Below are 18,614 nucleotides of genomic sequence, written 5' to 3'. Positions count from 1 at the left end.
CTTTCTATTTATGGGAAAATAGAAACTGTTTAAGAACGTTTATCCTCTTTCTATTTATGGGAAAATAGAAACTGATTAAGAACGTTTATCCTCTTTCTATTTATGGGAAAATAGAAACTGATTAAGAACGTTTATCCTCTTTCTATTTATGGGAAAATAGAAACTGATTAAGAACGATTATCCTCGTCTAAGGGTAATTACCCTCTACAAGAGAAAATAAGTGAAACTTTGAATAACGTACAGAAATAAAAATGAGTAAATGCTTGCCAGTTGAAATTTATTATTCCTCTTAAAATCGTAATTAATAAAGAGTAATATTAAAAAATATTCACGTCATATAATCGATGTTTGAGAGATTTTCAGGATTTTCTTGTGATTTGATACAAATTATTGTAATATTTTACTTATCCTAGCTCTGGCAACAGAAACGATAATCGTCTCTTAAGTTTATAAGTTTATGTATTAAAATGTATGCAATCTATGTAGGTGAGTAATACCGTAGAAAACCTGAGTGCAGTGGTTCGTCTGCTCTCCCTCGTCATTAAAAAAGTTGCCAAGGAGGTTCTTATTACAAGGTAAATAGCCCTTCCCCCTTTATTCGGATCCTGGGTTCTGGCTCCGTCCGGAAAAAGTTCATGAGGATCGGGGTCCATCCAGCCATAGTCACTTTTCGTTGCAGTAGAAAATTGACTGAAGGAGTAAGATTTGTTTCGTCGATCTCTTATTTGTCGACACTTGCAATTTGGATTTTGCTAAATGCCGATTATAAAACTTTCAATATTTTAAAGAATAATAAAAAGAGTGTTTGCGAAAAGTTTTTATCTTATGGCAGATAACAAATTAAATTCAGTTTTGATAGTTACTAATTTACTTCTGTCTGTTGCGTATAGTATAGAGAATATTGTCAAAACCACCTTATACCCATTATACCCTTATACCCAAGAGAATAGAGTTCATTTAAATTCACGGAGTTGCATTATTCCACCCAAACCAGAAACAAGTCGAATTAAATCTAGCGGCCAAATAATCGTCGTACAAAGTTCATCGTATTTAAAATCTAAAAAAAGATTCTGATATGCCCCAAATTGAATTCAACATTTATGACACTCGCCTACGCTGGCAGACTGCGCCACCACTTGGCAGTGGCACACAGCTTACTTTACGGCAAGGGCCACTCGCGTAAATTGGAAACAATTACAGCTTACAGAAGAGGGGACAGAATGTTTTCTTTTAATATATTTTTTCTTAGTCTCGACCGTTCCTGTAGTTTTCAACTGTATCCAATTTATAAGATTAAAAATTCAAAAATCATAAATCATAAATTGCTAAAAAAAAAGCACGAAATGTGTACACATATTAAAAACCTTGAAGGACACCTTTTAAGTAAAATAAAGGGTTTGAAAAAATTTAAATTTTGAGACAGAATTTAAAAAGATGTACTTGCATAATAACCGTAATCGCAGTTTACACTGTACATATAAAGATTATTGATAGTGAAATAATTATTGTAAATATTTAGGTACAGTCAGGTTTGTGAACTACTGATGGATACTCTAGAGAAGCATGCAGATACACAAAACGTTGCTCTACTCAGGGGGTTACTTGGCTGTATATCAGTAGTGCTTAGGTACCTTACACCAATAAGACTTTAATTATGAGTGAAACTTTTTTTATGCTAAAGCAAGAAAAAAAACTTTCTATAAAGAACAGAAATTAAGAACTTGAGACAGGTTATATAAAGATTAAAGATGCAACTCGAATTGCTGAAAATCTTTTTTTGAAATTTCAGTGAAAGTCCTTGATGCTATTAATTACTGAAATTTACTACAGCATTTCTGGAATATCAAAACCTTAACTTGAAAAATAAAAAGTATGTTATTTTAGAGTTCAGCCCCCAGGAGTTTGGAGTTTACCAGAACTAAACAAAACCTTTCAGAGTCTTTTAACCTACACAACACATACTAAACCCAAAATTAGAAAGGTATGTTCTAATCCACACAATACACACTAAACCTAAAATTAGAAAGGTATGCTCGAACCTAGACAACACATACTAAACCTAAAATTAGAAAGGTATGTTCTAACCTGCACAACACCTACTGAACCTAAATTAAGAAATGTATGTTCTAACCGATACAACACATGCTAAACCTAAAATTAGAAAGGTATGTTCTAACCTACACAACGCATACTAAACCTAAAATTAGGAAGGTATGTTCTAACCCACACAACGCATACTAAACCTAAAATAAATATTATGTTTTAACCTACGTCCTACACAAGACACGCTGAATCTAAATTAGAAAGGTATGTTCTAAGTTCTAAACTACACAACACATGTGGAACCTACAGTTTTAAAGGTATGTTCTAACCTACACAACACATACTGAACGTAAATTATAAATGATGTGCTAACCTACAGTACAGTACACATACTAAACATACTATCAATTTTGACCTGGAAATTATTTTTAAATTTTGATACTTAATAAAAGGGGGGGGGGCACACAGCGTATAATTCTCTGTTAAATAACATAACTTTGCCTTGTCGTAAGAGGCTGATTTTTGCATGCGAACTTGAAATTTTGTTTATTACATGCATTTTTTTGGTTTTAAACGGATCTGAGCAAAAATGCGCGCGCGCGCTTTTTGTGAAAAATGCGACTTTTTTTACAGTAATTCAATCTGAACTTCATTAATTGCACTTGCACATTTATCCTGACACTCTTGAAACACACATGCGCTGAGCAATGAAAGAAAATACTTTTGAATACTTGGGTGCTAAGTTTGACATTACTTAAAAAAAATAGCATGAGATACATTAAATTATTAAAATAGACATTAAAACATTCTGACCGGCGCGCTAGTAGCGAACCTTTACTTAATGAGTAATCTTAGAACAGATTTTACATGTGTATGTCGATTTATAGGTAACTGTTGCTTTTTATCTATTTAAAAAGTTTTTCATACTGTTTCCTGATGCTTAGGCTGGTCATCACGCTGTAATAGCTGTTGTACGAGGAGGAGAAGCTGGTGCTGGTGGTGTGCATCCAGCTGCAGGGGTAGCTGCTCAACATTGTCTAGTTGTCATCAAGAATTCAGGTTAATATTCAGTATTACAAAAATCAAGGGTGTATAATATATTTAATTTAGTATGATTATTTTCCTAATGGAAGGGTGAAGTGATTTTTCAAGAGAAAATATTCATTTTATTACTCCATTTTTAAATGAAATATTTAGAATAGGTTATTGTTTACGCGGTAATTGTACATAAGACACATTTCTTATTCACATGAATTGTTATTATTATAAAGATTTATTCACACACAAAGATATAATTACATATATAAATGGTGTAGTTTAAATTTGTTTAAATAAATTTTTGAAAATACAGGTTTCCAAAAGAAAAGAGAAAAATATGCAATATTTTTCACAAATAGACAACATTGATCATTACTCATTACATAACATATTTATCATTTCAGTTATTTCGTAATCATCGAATCCTTCAACATATAAATTATTCATTCTTGTATTTAAAAGTTCTTGTAAAACCGGAACTTTCCATAACCGTTAGCAAAGCATGTATATTGTATAATCATATGATAGGGCGGGCCGTGTCAGTTGTATCTCTTCTATACCATACCCCTTGGTTATATCTCATTCAATTTTAAGGAATTTTTATGAAATTTTAGAAAAACAATTTTCCTAACAATATTTGAAAAAATTTCATTTAAAAATTTGGTTCGGGGATTTTTTTTCAATGTTTAAAAATATTTTGAGTTTTTTAAAATCACATTTCCCTTCTATTCCATACTCCTTGGATATAACAAAAAAAAACTGCAACATTTTTGAGTGGAAATTTGCAGTACATATTATCAAATTATAACCTTAAAACTGTTATCACTTCAAAAATGCAAATAATAATCTGACATTTTTTTATCTCATTTAGTTTTGATGAATTTTTATGAAATTTTGGAAAATAAGAGAGTAAACATTTTCATAATAAGGGGGGAGGGGCCACACGTATTACTCTCCGGAACATTTTAACACAACTTAGAATTGTCGTAGAAAGCTGATTTTTATTGTAACTGCAAAATTCGGATTTAAAAAATCTGAGCATAAGTGCACGCGCTTTTTTGCAATCTTGACACCATGAAATGAACTTGAATTTGCTTCAAGATGCTTTCAAACATGTAATGCCTAAACAGTTCTGTGCAAAAAAGCCTCTAATCCCCGCGCGCGCGCATTTTAGAAAATGTTAGGCATTCTTCAGTTTTTCAATTTTGGCATTATTCAAAACAATAGTAGCATATGATAAATCGAACAACAGGAAAATTGGAATTAGGAATTCATTTCTATGGTCAAAACAGACATTGGAGTGTTCTGATCGGTGCGCGCTAGTAGCCAGATGTTGCATTATGGGTCATCTTGCCACAAATTTTACATGTTCTATGTCGATAAATAGGTTATCAGGCACGGGGATAATAATTCTTGGGTAAAAAATGTAGTTTGAGCACTCTGATCGGCGCTCTAGTAGCCTGCAATTACATTTTGGTCATGAGCCATGAACAGCCAGGAGCTGCCGGTCATAGTAGCGTTGAATGGAATGTATTGTTTGATTGGATCCTGTCCGCTATTAGGACTGAGTCGTAAAGTCTAGAGTCTATGTACTCTTTAGTCATAGTTTTTATTTGACAAATGCGAAAAAGCTACATTTTCTACCAAAAAGCGCGGGCGCACTTATGCTCGGAATTATTTTAAAACCGAATTTTGCAGTTACAATGCATCATTTTGAGTTCACATGCAAAAAGAAAATCAGCGGTCTACTACAATTCTATGTTACACAGGTTTACTCTGAGTGTGTAAATAAAGAGTATACAAGAATTTTTAAATAAAATTTGTTGTTCAGGTCCCTCTGACAACAGTATTCTTTATATGATGGTTCTGCTAAGAGAACTTTTACCAGCATTGCCCAAGGTATTCAGAAGTTTAATCTGCAAATCGTGTTATTTTGAAGCAGATCCGTCGTATTTTTTTTTGCAAACTTTATGTTTAAACGCGATCTTTTAACAAGAGAATTTTACCAATCGATCATTAAATAATCAAAATAATCAAATTTAGTTATTCGAGTTTTCTATTTTTATTTCCTTATTCTAGGCGCAGACTAAACAATGTTGTGAAACTATTCTCAAACTTCTCACTCTGGGATCTAACATAATTATTTCTACAGGTATAATCTCCCCACGTGCTCTCTCTTCTCTCCCACCCTCGAAAATAAATGAGTCTTGAAATGTTCTTTCCCATCTACCCTCTTCTTACTATCTAAATACCAGGTTTTTGAATTTATGAAGATGTATGAAAATTCCAATTGTATGACACATTTACATCGAGAAATGTAATATATCTTACTTAGTTGACATCTATATATAAATTTAGCTTGTCTGTCTGTTTGTTTGTATCCAATAAACGTTAAAGTAGCTGAACCGATCAGGCCCAAATTTTGTGTGGGACCTCACGTGGCTTTAAATATGTAATCTTAAAATATTTTTATCTTAAATTATTTAATTTTGTAAAATTTTGGAAATTTGCGAAAAAAAGCCACAATTGAAAGTTGAAGTATTATAAATTTGTCATAAGACAATTCTTTTTAAAACCTAAGTCTTTATTTTTCATGCAATTTTTACAATTGTTAAAGATTCAACTATTCATTTTAATTCAAACTATTTCAGGATTTGCTGCTCTGTTTGGTCTATTCTCTGACCGGCCTGGACCAGCAACTCTGCCTACCGACCTGAACGGTCAGCTCATCAGTGCACTGTATGATTACAAACCATCCATCAATGATACAGGTAGACAAATAATCACATTATGAAACAAACAAATGAGCTATCAACCATCATTCCGTATAAGTCAGGAAAAGAAAAAGCATTATCTAAAGTATACGTAAAAATACTAACCAATTAAATTTTTTTATCAGTAAAAAAAAATTACGTTTTTTCAGGACCGATGATTTCTTGGCTCGCGGTTATTCAGGAGGGCATTCTGAACTTGAACCAGCTCAACCCTACCCTAGCTCACTCCCATATTCACAGGTAGTGTGCTCAATTTACCTATGGGATACCAGGTAAGTTTTCTACAAACATAAGAGCGAGTATGAACTCTTTCTCGTCGGCTCACCTCAATTTGCACTGGTTGATATCTTAAATATATTTCAGGTAGGCAGTTTATACAGGACTTAACCGTGAACTGAAACACAATAAATCAGTTCAGGGTTAGTTAAATTCATAATAATAATTAAATTATATCCTTAGTAGGATTAGTTGCTTGAAGATAGGGGTTCTCTGTAGGATAAGCTGGAGAACTTCTCGACTTTGAACACCCTGAACTCACATTAGTTTATAAAGATCCACAGATCTTACACTACAGTTAGAGTCTTAAACTATACTAGCTTAACCCTATCCTAGCCCACTCCCATATTCACAGTTAGAGTCTAAACTATACTAGCTTTACCCTACCCTAGCCCACTCCCATATTTACAGGTAGAGTCTAAACTATACTAGCTTTACCCTACCCTAGCCCAGGTAGAGTCTGAACTATACTAGCTTAACCCTACCCTAGCCTAGCCCACTCCCATATTCACAGGTAGAGTCTAAACTATACTAGCTTAACCCTACCCTAGCCTAGCCCACTCCCATATTTACAGGTAGAGTCTAACCTATACTAGCTTAACTCTACCCTAGCTACTACCCTACCCTACCCTACCCTACCCTAGCCCACTCCCATATTTACAGGTAGAGTCTAACCTATACTAGCTTAACTCTACCCTAGCCCACTCCCATATTTACAGGTAGAGTCTAACCTATACTAGCTTAACCCTATCCTAGCCCATTCCCATATTCACAGGTAGAGTCTAAACTATACTAGCTTAACCCTACCCTAGCCCACTCCCATATTTACAGGTAGAGTATAAACTAAACTAGCTTAACCCTACCCTACCCTAGCCCACTCCCATATTCACAGGTAGAGTCTAAACTATACTACCTTAACCCTACCCCAGCCAACTCCCATATTTACAGGTAGAGTCTAACCTATACTAGCTTAACCCTAGCCTAGCCTTGCCCACTCCCATATTCACAGGTAGAGTCTAACCTATACTAGCTTACCCCACCCTAGTCCACTCCCATATTCACGGGTAGAGTCTAACCTATACTAGCTTAACCCTACCCTAGCCCACTCCCATATTTACAGGTAGAGTTTAACCTATACTAGCTTAACCCTACCCTAGTCCACTCCCATATTCACAGGTAAAGTCTAAACTATACTAGCTTAACCCTACCCTAGACCACTCCCATATTCACAGGTAGAGTCTAAACTATACTAGCTTAACCCTACCCTAGCCCACTCCCATATTCATACAGGTAGAGTCTAAACTATACTAGCTTTACCCTACCCTAGCCCACTCCCATACTCACAGGTAGAGTCTAAACTATACTAGCTTTACCATACCCTAGCTCACTCCTATATTTACAGGTAGAGTCTGAACTATACTAGCTTAACCATACCCTAGCCTAGCCCACTCCCATATTCACAAGTAGAGTCTGAACTATTCTTAACAAGGGTTTATGTTCTTACTTAGAGTTGATTTCTTTTCCTCTCTTAATATAAGTTAGTTGATTTTTCTTCCTTGTTGTTTAGCGCGAGATTTTTTTGGCTGCAGGAGGTGCGCGATTTTTTTTTGGGAAATGAAACTATCGTTTGAAGTAACAGTGCTACAGGAAAATAATAAATTTCTCCCTTTTGATTTTAAAGAAACTTAAAGGGGAGAAAATTCAAGCAAAATTGTATTTTTCCCCTTTTTTAATTTTTAGTTTTGGGGAGGAAAATTCAAACGTAATAGATTATTCTTCCTCTTTTTCTTAATATTATTGACACATTTTTTTTTCTTACTCTCTTTTCAATTTTTTTCGTTAAGCTTTTTTTATTTATCTCCTGTTGGTTCAAATTTTAATTTCAAGAAATACACCCCTGCTATACTAACTTAACCCTACCCTAGCTCACTCCCATATTCATATTAGGTAAACGGTATGCTTGCGTGGAGCGGAATGTTTTTTAAAATTTTTCTGTTTTGCTGAATTGAGGGAAAAATTATTTGTAGGTGAAAATAACTGAATTTTTGTGTACTGATTATTTTTAACTTGCTTATTGATGTTCAATTTTTCATATTTTCCTCAAAGCATCAAAAATCATTAATAAAGAAATATATCTATCTATCTATTATGACATCCCAATAACACGAATGTTACCAGGAAACCACCCCTCCCGGCAACCCTCTGCCTCACTTAGAAGTAAGTGGGTCACAGAGTTAGCATGACATGTGCAATGATACGGGCATTAGCTGAAGCCGTGAAGCCCCAACTACCGTGGCTTGTATCTACAGCCTTAGTTTGTAAGAGAATGTTAGGTTTATCCTTATTTTCCTCCGACTCCTGGCCGAATCATTCAATGTTCTTTTATAACCCAGTAATTCCATACATGAAACCAGATAAAATTTTAAATTCTCAAATATAAATTTCACATTTGAAACCATATATGAAAATTTAAAAAATGAAATCCACAAAGAAACTCAAATTAGGTTCGATTTGTTCAATGATTGGTATATTCATAGAGAACGATTTTTGAACCCCCCCCCCCCTCATATCAATTTTGTACATGGGTCTGACAGGAAGTGTCTTAACTTAACCTAACCCGTGGCCACAGCGCTCGGTCCCCTAGCCCGTCCTAGCCGCAGCGCTCGGCCCAGAAAGTGTCTTAACTAATTAACCCGTGGCCGCAGCGCTCGGCCCCCTAGCCGCAGCGCTCGGCCCAGAAAGTGTCTTAACCTAACCCTAAATAACAAAAAAATAAATAATAATAAATTTGCTGAAAAATAAATGGTCATGTACAAAATTGATAAGAGGGGGAGGGGCCTGGGGGGGGTCCAAAAATCGTTAACTAGGACAGACCCCAATGATTTAAAATGGAGGAGTTAAGGGGTCACAATACGCACTATGATTTCGCGTAAAATTAATTTATTATGTTGAGATTGTATGTAGTTACAATTTGATACCAATTTCTGAACTATCCCTAATTAACTCTACCCCCCCCCCCCCAAAAAAAAAAAAAAAAACATTTAAAATGATGCAACATCTATCTATCTATTATGACTCCCCAATAACTCAAGTGTTACCAGGTAACCATCCCTCCCTGCAACCCAGAGACCCCTTTTGGGGTGTATGGATCACTGAGTTAGCATGACATGTACGTGCATTGTGAACTGATACTGTTTTACCCGAGTTGCACTAGCCGAAGCCGTGAAGCTCCAACTACCGTGGCATGTATCTATATGTTATACGTTGATCAGGTTCTGTTCCGAGGCTGTTTCCTGCTGGCTCTCCTCGAGGCCAGAAGTTGTTAAATCCTCCGGCCTCGCCCTCAAAGCAGTCATCCTCGAGACCATGAAGCCGGTGAATAAGGAGATCTGTGCTAAGGTTAGATTTTGCTGAACACAAATGTAAAATGAGAAATTTAGCTTACTGGTGCTGAATATTTATTCCAAACAGTATTCAAGTGTTAGGACATTTCATGTCCTAACACTGTTTTTGGGACGATTTTTTTCTTGGGGGGGGGGGGGTCTTAACCTTATTGGAGGTTTAACCTGTAAACGCTCTACCACTCCCCTCAAAATGTCCATATGTTGAGTATTTGAATTTACAAGAATCAACACAAGTCAGACTTTTAATAACACTTGTTTGAAAGTTTAAGATCTCGTTTTGTCTAGCTGGTTAGCGAGGTGTCTGCTGGGCTCAAATATCAATATCATACATCTTGGAGTACTGTACTAGTTGTACTTTCCGCCGTAACAGAGGTAAATATTATGCTCTGCTCTCATAATACCTACTCCTTACCCTACTTTCCCCTCTTCTTTACTCTCCTTTCCTTCTCTTTACTTGATTTCTTCTTTTTTTCTCCTCTTTTTTCTCACTCTCTCCCTCCTTTCTTTTCTATCATTTCTATCTTTCCTATCTTCTTTCCCTCTCTCCCTTTTCTTTTCTTTTCTTTTCCATCATGTCTATCTTTTCTCTCTCCTTCCCCTCTCTCTCTCTCTCCCTTTCTTATCCATCATTTCTATCTTTCCCATCTTCTTTCCCTCTCTCCCTTTCTTTTCCATCTTTTCTCTTTCCTTTCCCTCTATCTCTCTTTCTTTTCAATGATTTCTATCTTTTCCCTTTTCTTTCCATCTCTCTCCTTTACATTTCCATGATTTCTATCTTTTTTCTCTTCTTTTCCTCTCTCCCTTACTTATCCATAATTTCTTCCTTTCACTCTGATTTCCCTCTACTTCCTCTTCTATAAATCTCCTTTCTCACTGCTTTCGATCTCTCCTTTTCATATTTTGCTCTCTTCTTTCCCTCAAATTTCCATTTCCTTTTCCGCTCCTTTAGTTTTTTGAAAAATTTTAACAATTATGGCCCTCTTAAATGCATTTTTTAAAGATGGTTGGAGACAGATATCCCGAGCTTCTGTATTCCACCTTAAAACAGTTATCAGAGTTAAGAGCCTCCGACAATATCAACCTCGAGGCCGAGATTGACGGGGTGGTAGGGAAGGCGGTGACCGTGATGGGTCCTCGGCGGGTTCTGCAGGCGATACCGTTAAATATCACAGGTAACGGCGGTTTATAGGTCTCAAACATCCTTTTAGATAAAAGAAATATTTCCTGGTCTGTTTTTCTTCGTTTAATAACTAAGTATTTCCCTCAATGATTTTTCTGTATTTAATGTTCGGAAACTTGTCTGAAATTGCGTAATTCTCGTTTTTCTTTGAATTAATTTTTTTAACCAAAAAATACAAGTGTCAGTGAAATGTCCTGTCCATTTTGAATATTTTTCCTGAGCACTTTGACTCGAAAAATATTTTTCGGTGGGCCGGTAAGGGTGGGGGGGTAATTATAAAAATGAATACTTATTTGATTACTGCTGATTCAATCGCGACAAAAGTTTGCGCGCATTTACAAAGACAATTAATATATTTACTTTTTTTCTAGGAACTGAAAATGATTACGAATTTAAGAGTTCATGGCTTATCCCAGTTCTAAGAGATAATATAAGGAATTTAGATAAAAAATATTAAAATTAATTGTTTTTGATAACCTGAGTTTTTATCTATTTTAATCGATACTTTTATTACTACCAATAATTTTAAATGTAGTGCTTATGAATCCATTTCATTTAATTTTGATGCGCATTCGAATACGGATCCTGGATTGCCTTGAAAAAAATTTATCCGCACCAAGTTCATGATCATTTATTCAAGATTTACTGGTTTTTTAACAGTTAAAAAATTTAAAAAATCTTTATTTTTTGGCCTATTTTTATGCTGAAAGTTTAGTTACTGAACAATTCAGAGATAATGAAGATTTTAATAATTGCTTATTAGTTAACACTTAACAGTTGAGATTTATGTCTTGAGAGCAAAAATTTAAAATTTTTCGGATTTTTGGTCAGTGTTTTGCCCTTTTGCGGATCCAGATTCGAAGCAATGTTTTTATGTAATTTCAAATTAAACCAATTTTAAATTCAGATTAATATCTAAATTGCACAGGAAAACAGAATTGGCGTTTTTCGTTGAATATTTTCTGCCTCTGGCTGGCCGTTGCTTGGAGAGGTCTAAAAAATGCGCGGAGCAGCAGGAAACTATTGGCGCCAAAACATATGAAGTTCTGACTTATCAGGTAAGATAAGATTGGATTAAACCTTTTCGACAAATGCTTGAAGCGTCAACAAAAATCCTGCACGTTTACGTCAAGTTTTAATTTTCTAACCCAAAGTTTTAGAACTTTTTAAAGCCTACGGCCTTGAAATATTTTCGCCCGCATGTTACTCTTAAAATTTTAGACACTTTCTGGCAAGGTCTTTAAAGGTCTTTTTTACCGACAAGACATTTTACTTTTATGCACAAAAACTATTTTATTCTTCTAGATGTGGTCTTTGTTGCCTGGATTTTGCATTGCTCCTACAGACCTTAAAAACAGTTTCAAGAATATTGCCCGGATACTGGGAACGCAGCTAACCGCTAGGTAACTTGTTTACTTCTTACTAATATTGAGAATATATTTCTTTACATAAATTGGCCTCCTTTGAAAAATCATTTTTCTCGGCAAGTTTTAGAGTTATATTCGCTGAATTTGGGAACTAAATATTTTATATACAGGAACATTTGTTATTAGGTCAAAAAGTATCAAAAAAGCTACATAACCTTACGAATTATTAATTAGTTTCACCGATCCCATGGGTAGGGGGAGTGAGTGTTTTAAATTGTATACCCTTTGTGTAGATCTTTATGTCGTCTGTTAAAGATCCAACTTTTTTGATTGTAACATTCACATTGAGATTACTATCAAATGAGTTGTGGGTGACATTAGTTTTTGATTAGATTAAACTCCCATTCCCCTTATTTTATAAAGATACAATTTTTGGCGGTAAACATCTTGTCATTGCTTATGGGAAAGATTTTTTTGAGTAGATTATTTTGTTGAAGTGTATTAACTTTCAAAAAATACTTCGTTCCCTCACGAAATACGTCTTTTAAAAAAGTTTTTATAACAGGAAGGAGATTCGGCTGGATATCCTGACCTCTCTTCGTCATGTGATAGCCTCTAACCTCGAAGACCCGGAGAACCGGGCTGAGCTCTCCAGGTTTGCGAAGAACTTCCTGCCGATCCTTTTCAACTTGTTCACCTCCAGACCTTCGGGATCAGAGGAGGCCGGCCAGAGGCTGGCAGCGTTAGGCACGCTCAAATATCGGCTTTTATATATTTAATAATATCATTTTTTTTACCCGTCCCCACAAAAAATACAGAGCATCTTATTTATCACAACAGATTATTTCCATGGCGTAAGCTGATCAATACTAAAATTGAACCAACCGCCCACTAGTGTTTCATGTGTGTTGATTGACACCATTCAAAATGTATCGAAATCTTCAAAAATCGCCCGTAAAATTCTGATAGGACAAGTGAGAGAAATTACTACAGAGGAAAAAATAAACAACAGGGAATAGACTGAAATTTGTATTGGTATCATTGTGGATCTGTCTTGCCTGTATGGAGAGTCACCCGAAATGACGACCACAGATCCTCAAATGAATACCTCAATGCAAGTTAAGCTTGAAATATCAAAATCTCTCCCCTCCCCTTTTTTTAAAAATCAATACGCACAGAAAAATAAATATGAAAATTGTAAAATATGTTGAAATATGATGTTTGTGTCCGTGAACAGAAACTATCAAATCCTTCCTGAAGATCGCTGATCAGGATCTCCTGTTCAACATGTTCGACAAGGCAATTGAGAAATGCAAAGACACAGACATTGACGCATTCACGAAGGTCAGTTTATAATATCATATTTAGAGTGTAAAATTTTCATTTTTGTTAACATGGTTTTACCCACCTCGGTACAAACATGGAGTTGGCCATTTTTTATTTTTTTTACAGTTATAATGATCTGCATCCATTATGCCCCCCTTGCGACCCCCCGCCGCAGAAAACTTCTTCGAAGTTTTCGAAGGCTGTGTGTAAATTCTGTCACTTTTTCATTGTTATTGATTAAATTAAGCGTCACACATGTATTCCAAAATTTCAAAGCTAATACTTGACTTCAAAAAGAAATCTTAAACAATAAAATATAAAAACCCCAAAGTTTCATGAAAAATAGTAATGAAAATCTTATATTAAGGACCTGGTTATTGACCTTTTTACAGCACCAAAACGCTCTATTCTACTACCAAAATCCTAAAATTTTTCACTGCAAGCCTTGCGACCCCCCGGCGCAGAAAAATTCTGCCACTTTTGCTTTTATCCTGACCTGCCACAAAAAAACCTGGAAGGAACCCTGATTCATTATGTATATGTATGTCTGCACGGAGCGAGACAATTTTTTCAGAATTTTATTTATTCAATTGGGGAAAAATCGAGGTGTTTTTTAGATCAAAATATTTTTTCGGGGAACAGAATTAAAAAAACAAACAATATGCATTACTACCAAATATTCTAGGATGCTGTTCAAGATCTGCTTCGTTGCATGCTATCCCACGTAGACAAGGAAAGAATACAGCTCCTCTATTCAACCTCGTTACAGAATATTACATCCAAAGGTAAATTTCACAGGGCCATTAGTTTGTGATCATTTTGATATTCTTTATGTACATTCGTCGGACAAACATTTTTAGTGTTATTTTTTTATGTACGGAAAGAAAAGATATGACTATTCAGAATCAAAACTAACCATTTAATGAAGCTTACATAATTACTAGAAATATGGGTAGGAAGTGTTCTTCACGCTTATTATCATTTTTATTATATCATATCTGTTCGGTTCCATAGTAGTAAACCTATTGTGTAAGAATTCCCATTATTACACGGTTCAGGCGGAACAATTTTAATATTGATCGCTTCCTAGCGTTTAAGAATGCTTATTCTTACACTGTAGATGCAGAATTTTCATTCTTTAACGCTCAGACCGTGTAAGAATGGAAATTATTACATGGCCAGAGCGTGAAAGAATGTGTATTCTTACACCCTCCGAGCATTAAAGAATGGAAATTATTACACTAGTTGAAGAATATTCATTCTTACACGCTCCATATATTGATCTTTTCAACACAGATCAATATTGATATTAACATAATTATTTTGTACTGACAACATGCATAGGGCAAACTTAACTGTTTCTTTTATTTTAATACATGCAAACTTACCTTTTTATACTTAAAATAACATGCTCACTTACCTTTTTCGTTAATTTTAAGGCATGCAAACTTACCTTTTTTACTTTAGTAAAACATGCTCACTTACCTTTTTATGCTCACTTACCTTTTTCGTTTTTGAAGTATTGATATATCTTAATTCAGGAATTTATATTCAAATCTTAACCTTAAATCTTAACCTTAGTCCTGACGGAAGAGTTGAACCCCCATGTGTTTAATTAGCATTTTCTAACCTTTCCAAAAATAATTAACAATGTACTTAAAACTTTAACCTTCCATTGGACATTTTAATCAAACTACCGAGTCTCAAGGCATACTGCCCGACTGCCTACTTTATTCAATTTGGTTTTTAGTTTTTCTTCATTGCAAACCAAGTTTGGTGAGATTTTGCAAATCTCTGCATATTTGTAATAGTACTGTCATAGCTTGTCATAAATGAAAAGGTTTGTTATGTCTTCACAATTTCAATCAATTGTTTTTTTTTCACTTTATAAAGCTTTAAAGTACCTCAGCCTGAGTCAGTAGTCACCATATCTCGCATAGCTCGAGATGATGAAGTGAAACCACAATCAAAACCAAAAAAGTTAGTTTATAAAAACTTATCATTGGAATACTAGTGTCAGAAATTTTTAGTGGGGTCTTAGCACTCCATACTCCATAGCAATGAAAACAAACCAGTAAATCTTGCTTCATTATTCATGTCGAACTGATTCTTACTAGATAACCTGATTTAGCTCTTCTTTATGGAAGATTTAGGATCTAATATACAGGAAATGATTTCTTCTTTAAATGATTTCACGATTTTGTTCAGTAGATTAACACAACCCACTACAATACCTTCTCCCCATCTAGAAAAAACTCGGGGCACATTCAACATGCTGCATCTAAATCTAGTATTAACTTGAAAAACAAGCAAATTCATTAGAAATTGGTTAACAAACAAACTAAACTAAGGAAACAATCACACAACATGCATTACGTTCAAATTAAGAACCAATTTTTACTTATAAAATGGTTTTTAACGTTTTAACATTAGAAAAATAAAAAAAACAGTGTTAGTCAGAACAAGAGCTTAAAACTAATTTGCAACCTTTCATAATGTGAACTGTTCTAACTTAAAATAGTCGGATTTCACCAAAATTGTTTTTTAACGTATAATTGTTGGGTATGTGCCCATGGAACCTCACAAATATGATATAATAATAATCTTATGAGGATAAAAATGTAATAATCGAATTCTTAAACTCGATGAAATAATCTTGATGCATTCTTTAACTCAGGCCTGCGGCCTTCGTTAAAGAATACATCAAGATTATTTCATCTCGTTTAAGAATTTCCATTATTACATTTTTTTCCTCATAAGATTATCATATTATTTCTAGATCATAAAGAGCAGAAGAAAACCTACAAGATGCTGGAGGAGATTTGTAAATGTGACACAGAGGAGGCCAAACAGTTCTTTGCGTCATCACTTCCAGGTCGGTCTTCTTCTTTCACTCGTACCCTTCATGGGGGGTAATTGATCTTTATGATTAGGCTTGGATTATTCTTAGGACTCCTTGGGGTTTTGTCGCAAAATTGAATAGTTGTTCTTGAGAAATTCATCCACGAAAGGTCTCTTTAAAGCTTGCAAGGGTTTTAGTACAAAAAAGTATTTAATTCTGTTTTAAACCACCGAATCAGTGAGATAATATTTCTAATGTTTCAGAACTGCAGTCTACATTAGTGTCATCCTTGTCTAAAATAAGCCCTTCAAGTCAGTCTCCTAGGCTAAGATGTTTGATCTCAATCATATCAAAACTACAGGTACCTGTACAGAGATTGTTATAAATCAATGTGTGCAGAACTGATGATGGTTTGATTGGCTTATGAGTGATGGGCTGATTTGGGAGTGGGGTTTTAATCGTGTATTCGGATTTGTGTAAAGCATAAAAATGTGAAAAACTATGAGAAAAAATGTTCTGTAAAATCAATTTTAGTTTGACGAATTGACTTTCAAGAAAAAAGTATTTTTTGAAAAACCAGTAGTAGTGACCAGTCACTCTAAGAAGAAATTCCAACCCTACAACTTGGTTGGATCTATTTAACAGGACAGTCTCGTTCGTTATCTTTAAACTCGGTTTTCGTCCGTGCATTATGGACTTAAGAGAAAAAAGTCTTTTCTTAAAGACACTGTAATATCGCATTGTATGATATTCTGGGTAAAGCAAAATTGACCTTCCTTATTGTGTGCATAATTTATTTAGATGTATTATGACTACAACATAGGAACTAGTTTTACAAAAGGGAATTAATTCTAAATTAAGTTTTGGAAATCATGGAGGTCAATGTCATGGATTTTCTTGAAATTTTGCACGTAGCTTGCATATTATCAGAAAACATTTAATTACAAATGTCAGGCTCCTGTGATTTTTATTTGCTAAGTTATGGCCTTCTAAAGTGTCGGCCTCCAGGCAATATTCAGCTCGACCTCGCATACTAATTGGCAATAACATTTTCGTTGATTAAGTCAAGATATAATGGCTCTTTTTTACTTGTTCATTTAAGATTAAATTTTTTAAAAAGATTTTTTATTTTACTTATTTCATGCAATTTTATTGATATTCTTTGACCTTGATTTTTTATGATTTAAAATTCGGTGATGGTGATGGACCAAACCTCTAGAGTTAAAAAGTAGTATAAGTCAATCCTCAAATTTTTGCCAAACCTTTTTTAGAGATTCCTATAATGTATTTAATGATAGTGCTAAGTTTCTTTTTTGGTAATTTACTTGGTGTTGGAGCTAGAGCTCTTTAACCTTGATTTTTGGACGTTTTCCGAAAAAAATCTTTGCAAATACAACTTTTGTAACAAAGCAGAAGACTTTCTTTAAAAAGAATGACGTCTGAAGTAAAATAATTTCAAAAATAGAGTAAAATTATGGATTATAAGGTCGAGCTTCAACAACAAGTAAACGCCAAAAATTTAACTTTTCACAATCAATTAACACATTAGGGAATCTTTAAAATAAGTTTTACGTAAATTGGAGGATGGACCCTTTAAAAAAGTCAAAGTATAAAAAAACAAATAAAATTTTTATACCATAATGCAATAAATAAAATTCAAAAATCAAGATATAATCTGACAAAACAAAAAATGGCGTCAAAGTTAGCTTAATATCTCAATTTACAATTGCCAATTAAAACATGCAAGGTTGTGCCGAAAATCGAGGCCGGAACTTTAGAAATCCATAAATAAACTACCAGAGGTTACTGATTTGATAAAGAATGACCCTAAACTGAATCAAAGAACGTTCGTAAATAAAGGTGGAAATTTTCATGAACAGTGAACGTACTTTGTACATTGTATAGTGTATTGCCGTCGATTTTTGAATTGATTCTATACAGACGATGGAAACCAGAATTACACCTGACTTGAAACTTTTAATTTAGATCATTAAAGAATGATCTCTCATCGGGTTTCGAAATTTAAACCATGTGTGCGTGTATCTTTTCGCAACTAAATTCACTGTATTAATATTGATATTGATGTAGGAGCCCAGCTATGAGTTTGTGTATGCTAGCATCCCGGAATCTGTGCTTTGTATCCGGGCCGTCAATAAGAAGGCCAGGGAGTCTGCTTTCACCCTCCTCATCACTGTAGGGGAGGCGTTAATCAGATGGGAACCAGAGAATAAGGATGCTGCCGTCAGGTAACATGCACAAATTTTGACAACTTTGAGGATTTTTAATCTTAATGCCAATTTTTGACCACTTGCCGCCAAATTCATTTTTTTTTCGTTTTGACTGATTTTATGGGAGGGGGGGGGG

At 34.6% G+C, this 18,614-nt stretch overlaps 1 protein-coding gene across 1 annotated transcript in view; it reads left to right on the top strand.

Annotated features, from left to right (window-relative positions):
* LOC111698489 (RRP12-like protein) overlaps positions 1-18,614 on the top strand; it is a 29,172-nt gene that overhangs the window by 5,423 nt on the left and 5,135 nt on the right. Inside the window, exons 5-24 of the mRNA XM_023468839.1 lie at positions 487-575; positions 1,520-1,627; positions 1,885-1,981; positions 2,988-3,102; positions 4,913-4,980; positions 5,161-5,233; positions 5,733-5,852; positions 6,005-6,095; positions 9,404-9,530; positions 9,821-9,907; positions 10,536-10,707; positions 11,087-11,150; positions 11,644-11,773; positions 12,021-12,118; positions 12,648-12,829; positions 13,320-13,426; positions 14,094-14,193; positions 16,188-16,283; positions 16,514-16,611; positions 18,339-18,496. Coding sequence (XP_023324607.1) covers positions 487-575; positions 1,520-1,627; positions 1,885-1,981; positions 2,988-3,102; positions 4,913-4,980; positions 5,161-5,233; positions 5,733-5,852; positions 6,005-6,095; positions 9,404-9,530; positions 9,821-9,907; positions 10,536-10,707; positions 11,087-11,150; positions 11,644-11,773; positions 12,021-12,118; positions 12,648-12,829; positions 13,320-13,426; positions 14,094-14,193; positions 16,188-16,283; positions 16,514-16,611; positions 18,339-18,496 — 2,180 coding nt within the window. The remainder of the gene's footprint in view (positions 1-486; positions 576-1,519; positions 1,628-1,884; positions 1,982-2,987; positions 3,103-4,912; positions 4,981-5,160; positions 5,234-5,732; positions 5,853-6,004; positions 6,096-9,403; positions 9,531-9,820; positions 9,908-10,535; positions 10,708-11,086; positions 11,151-11,643; positions 11,774-12,020; positions 12,119-12,647; positions 12,830-13,319; positions 13,427-14,093; positions 14,194-16,187; positions 16,284-16,513; positions 16,612-18,338; positions 18,497-18,614) is intronic.

The sequence above is a fragment of the Eurytemora carolleeae genome, unplaced genomic scaffold (assembly GCF_000591075.1).
Source record: "Eurytemora carolleeae unplaced genomic scaffold, Eaff_2.0 scaffold33, whole genome shotgun sequence".
NCBI lineage: Eukaryota > Metazoa > Arthropoda > Copepoda > Calanoida > Temoridae > Eurytemora > Eurytemora carolleeae.
This window is presented reverse-complemented; position numbering and strand designations above follow the sequence as displayed.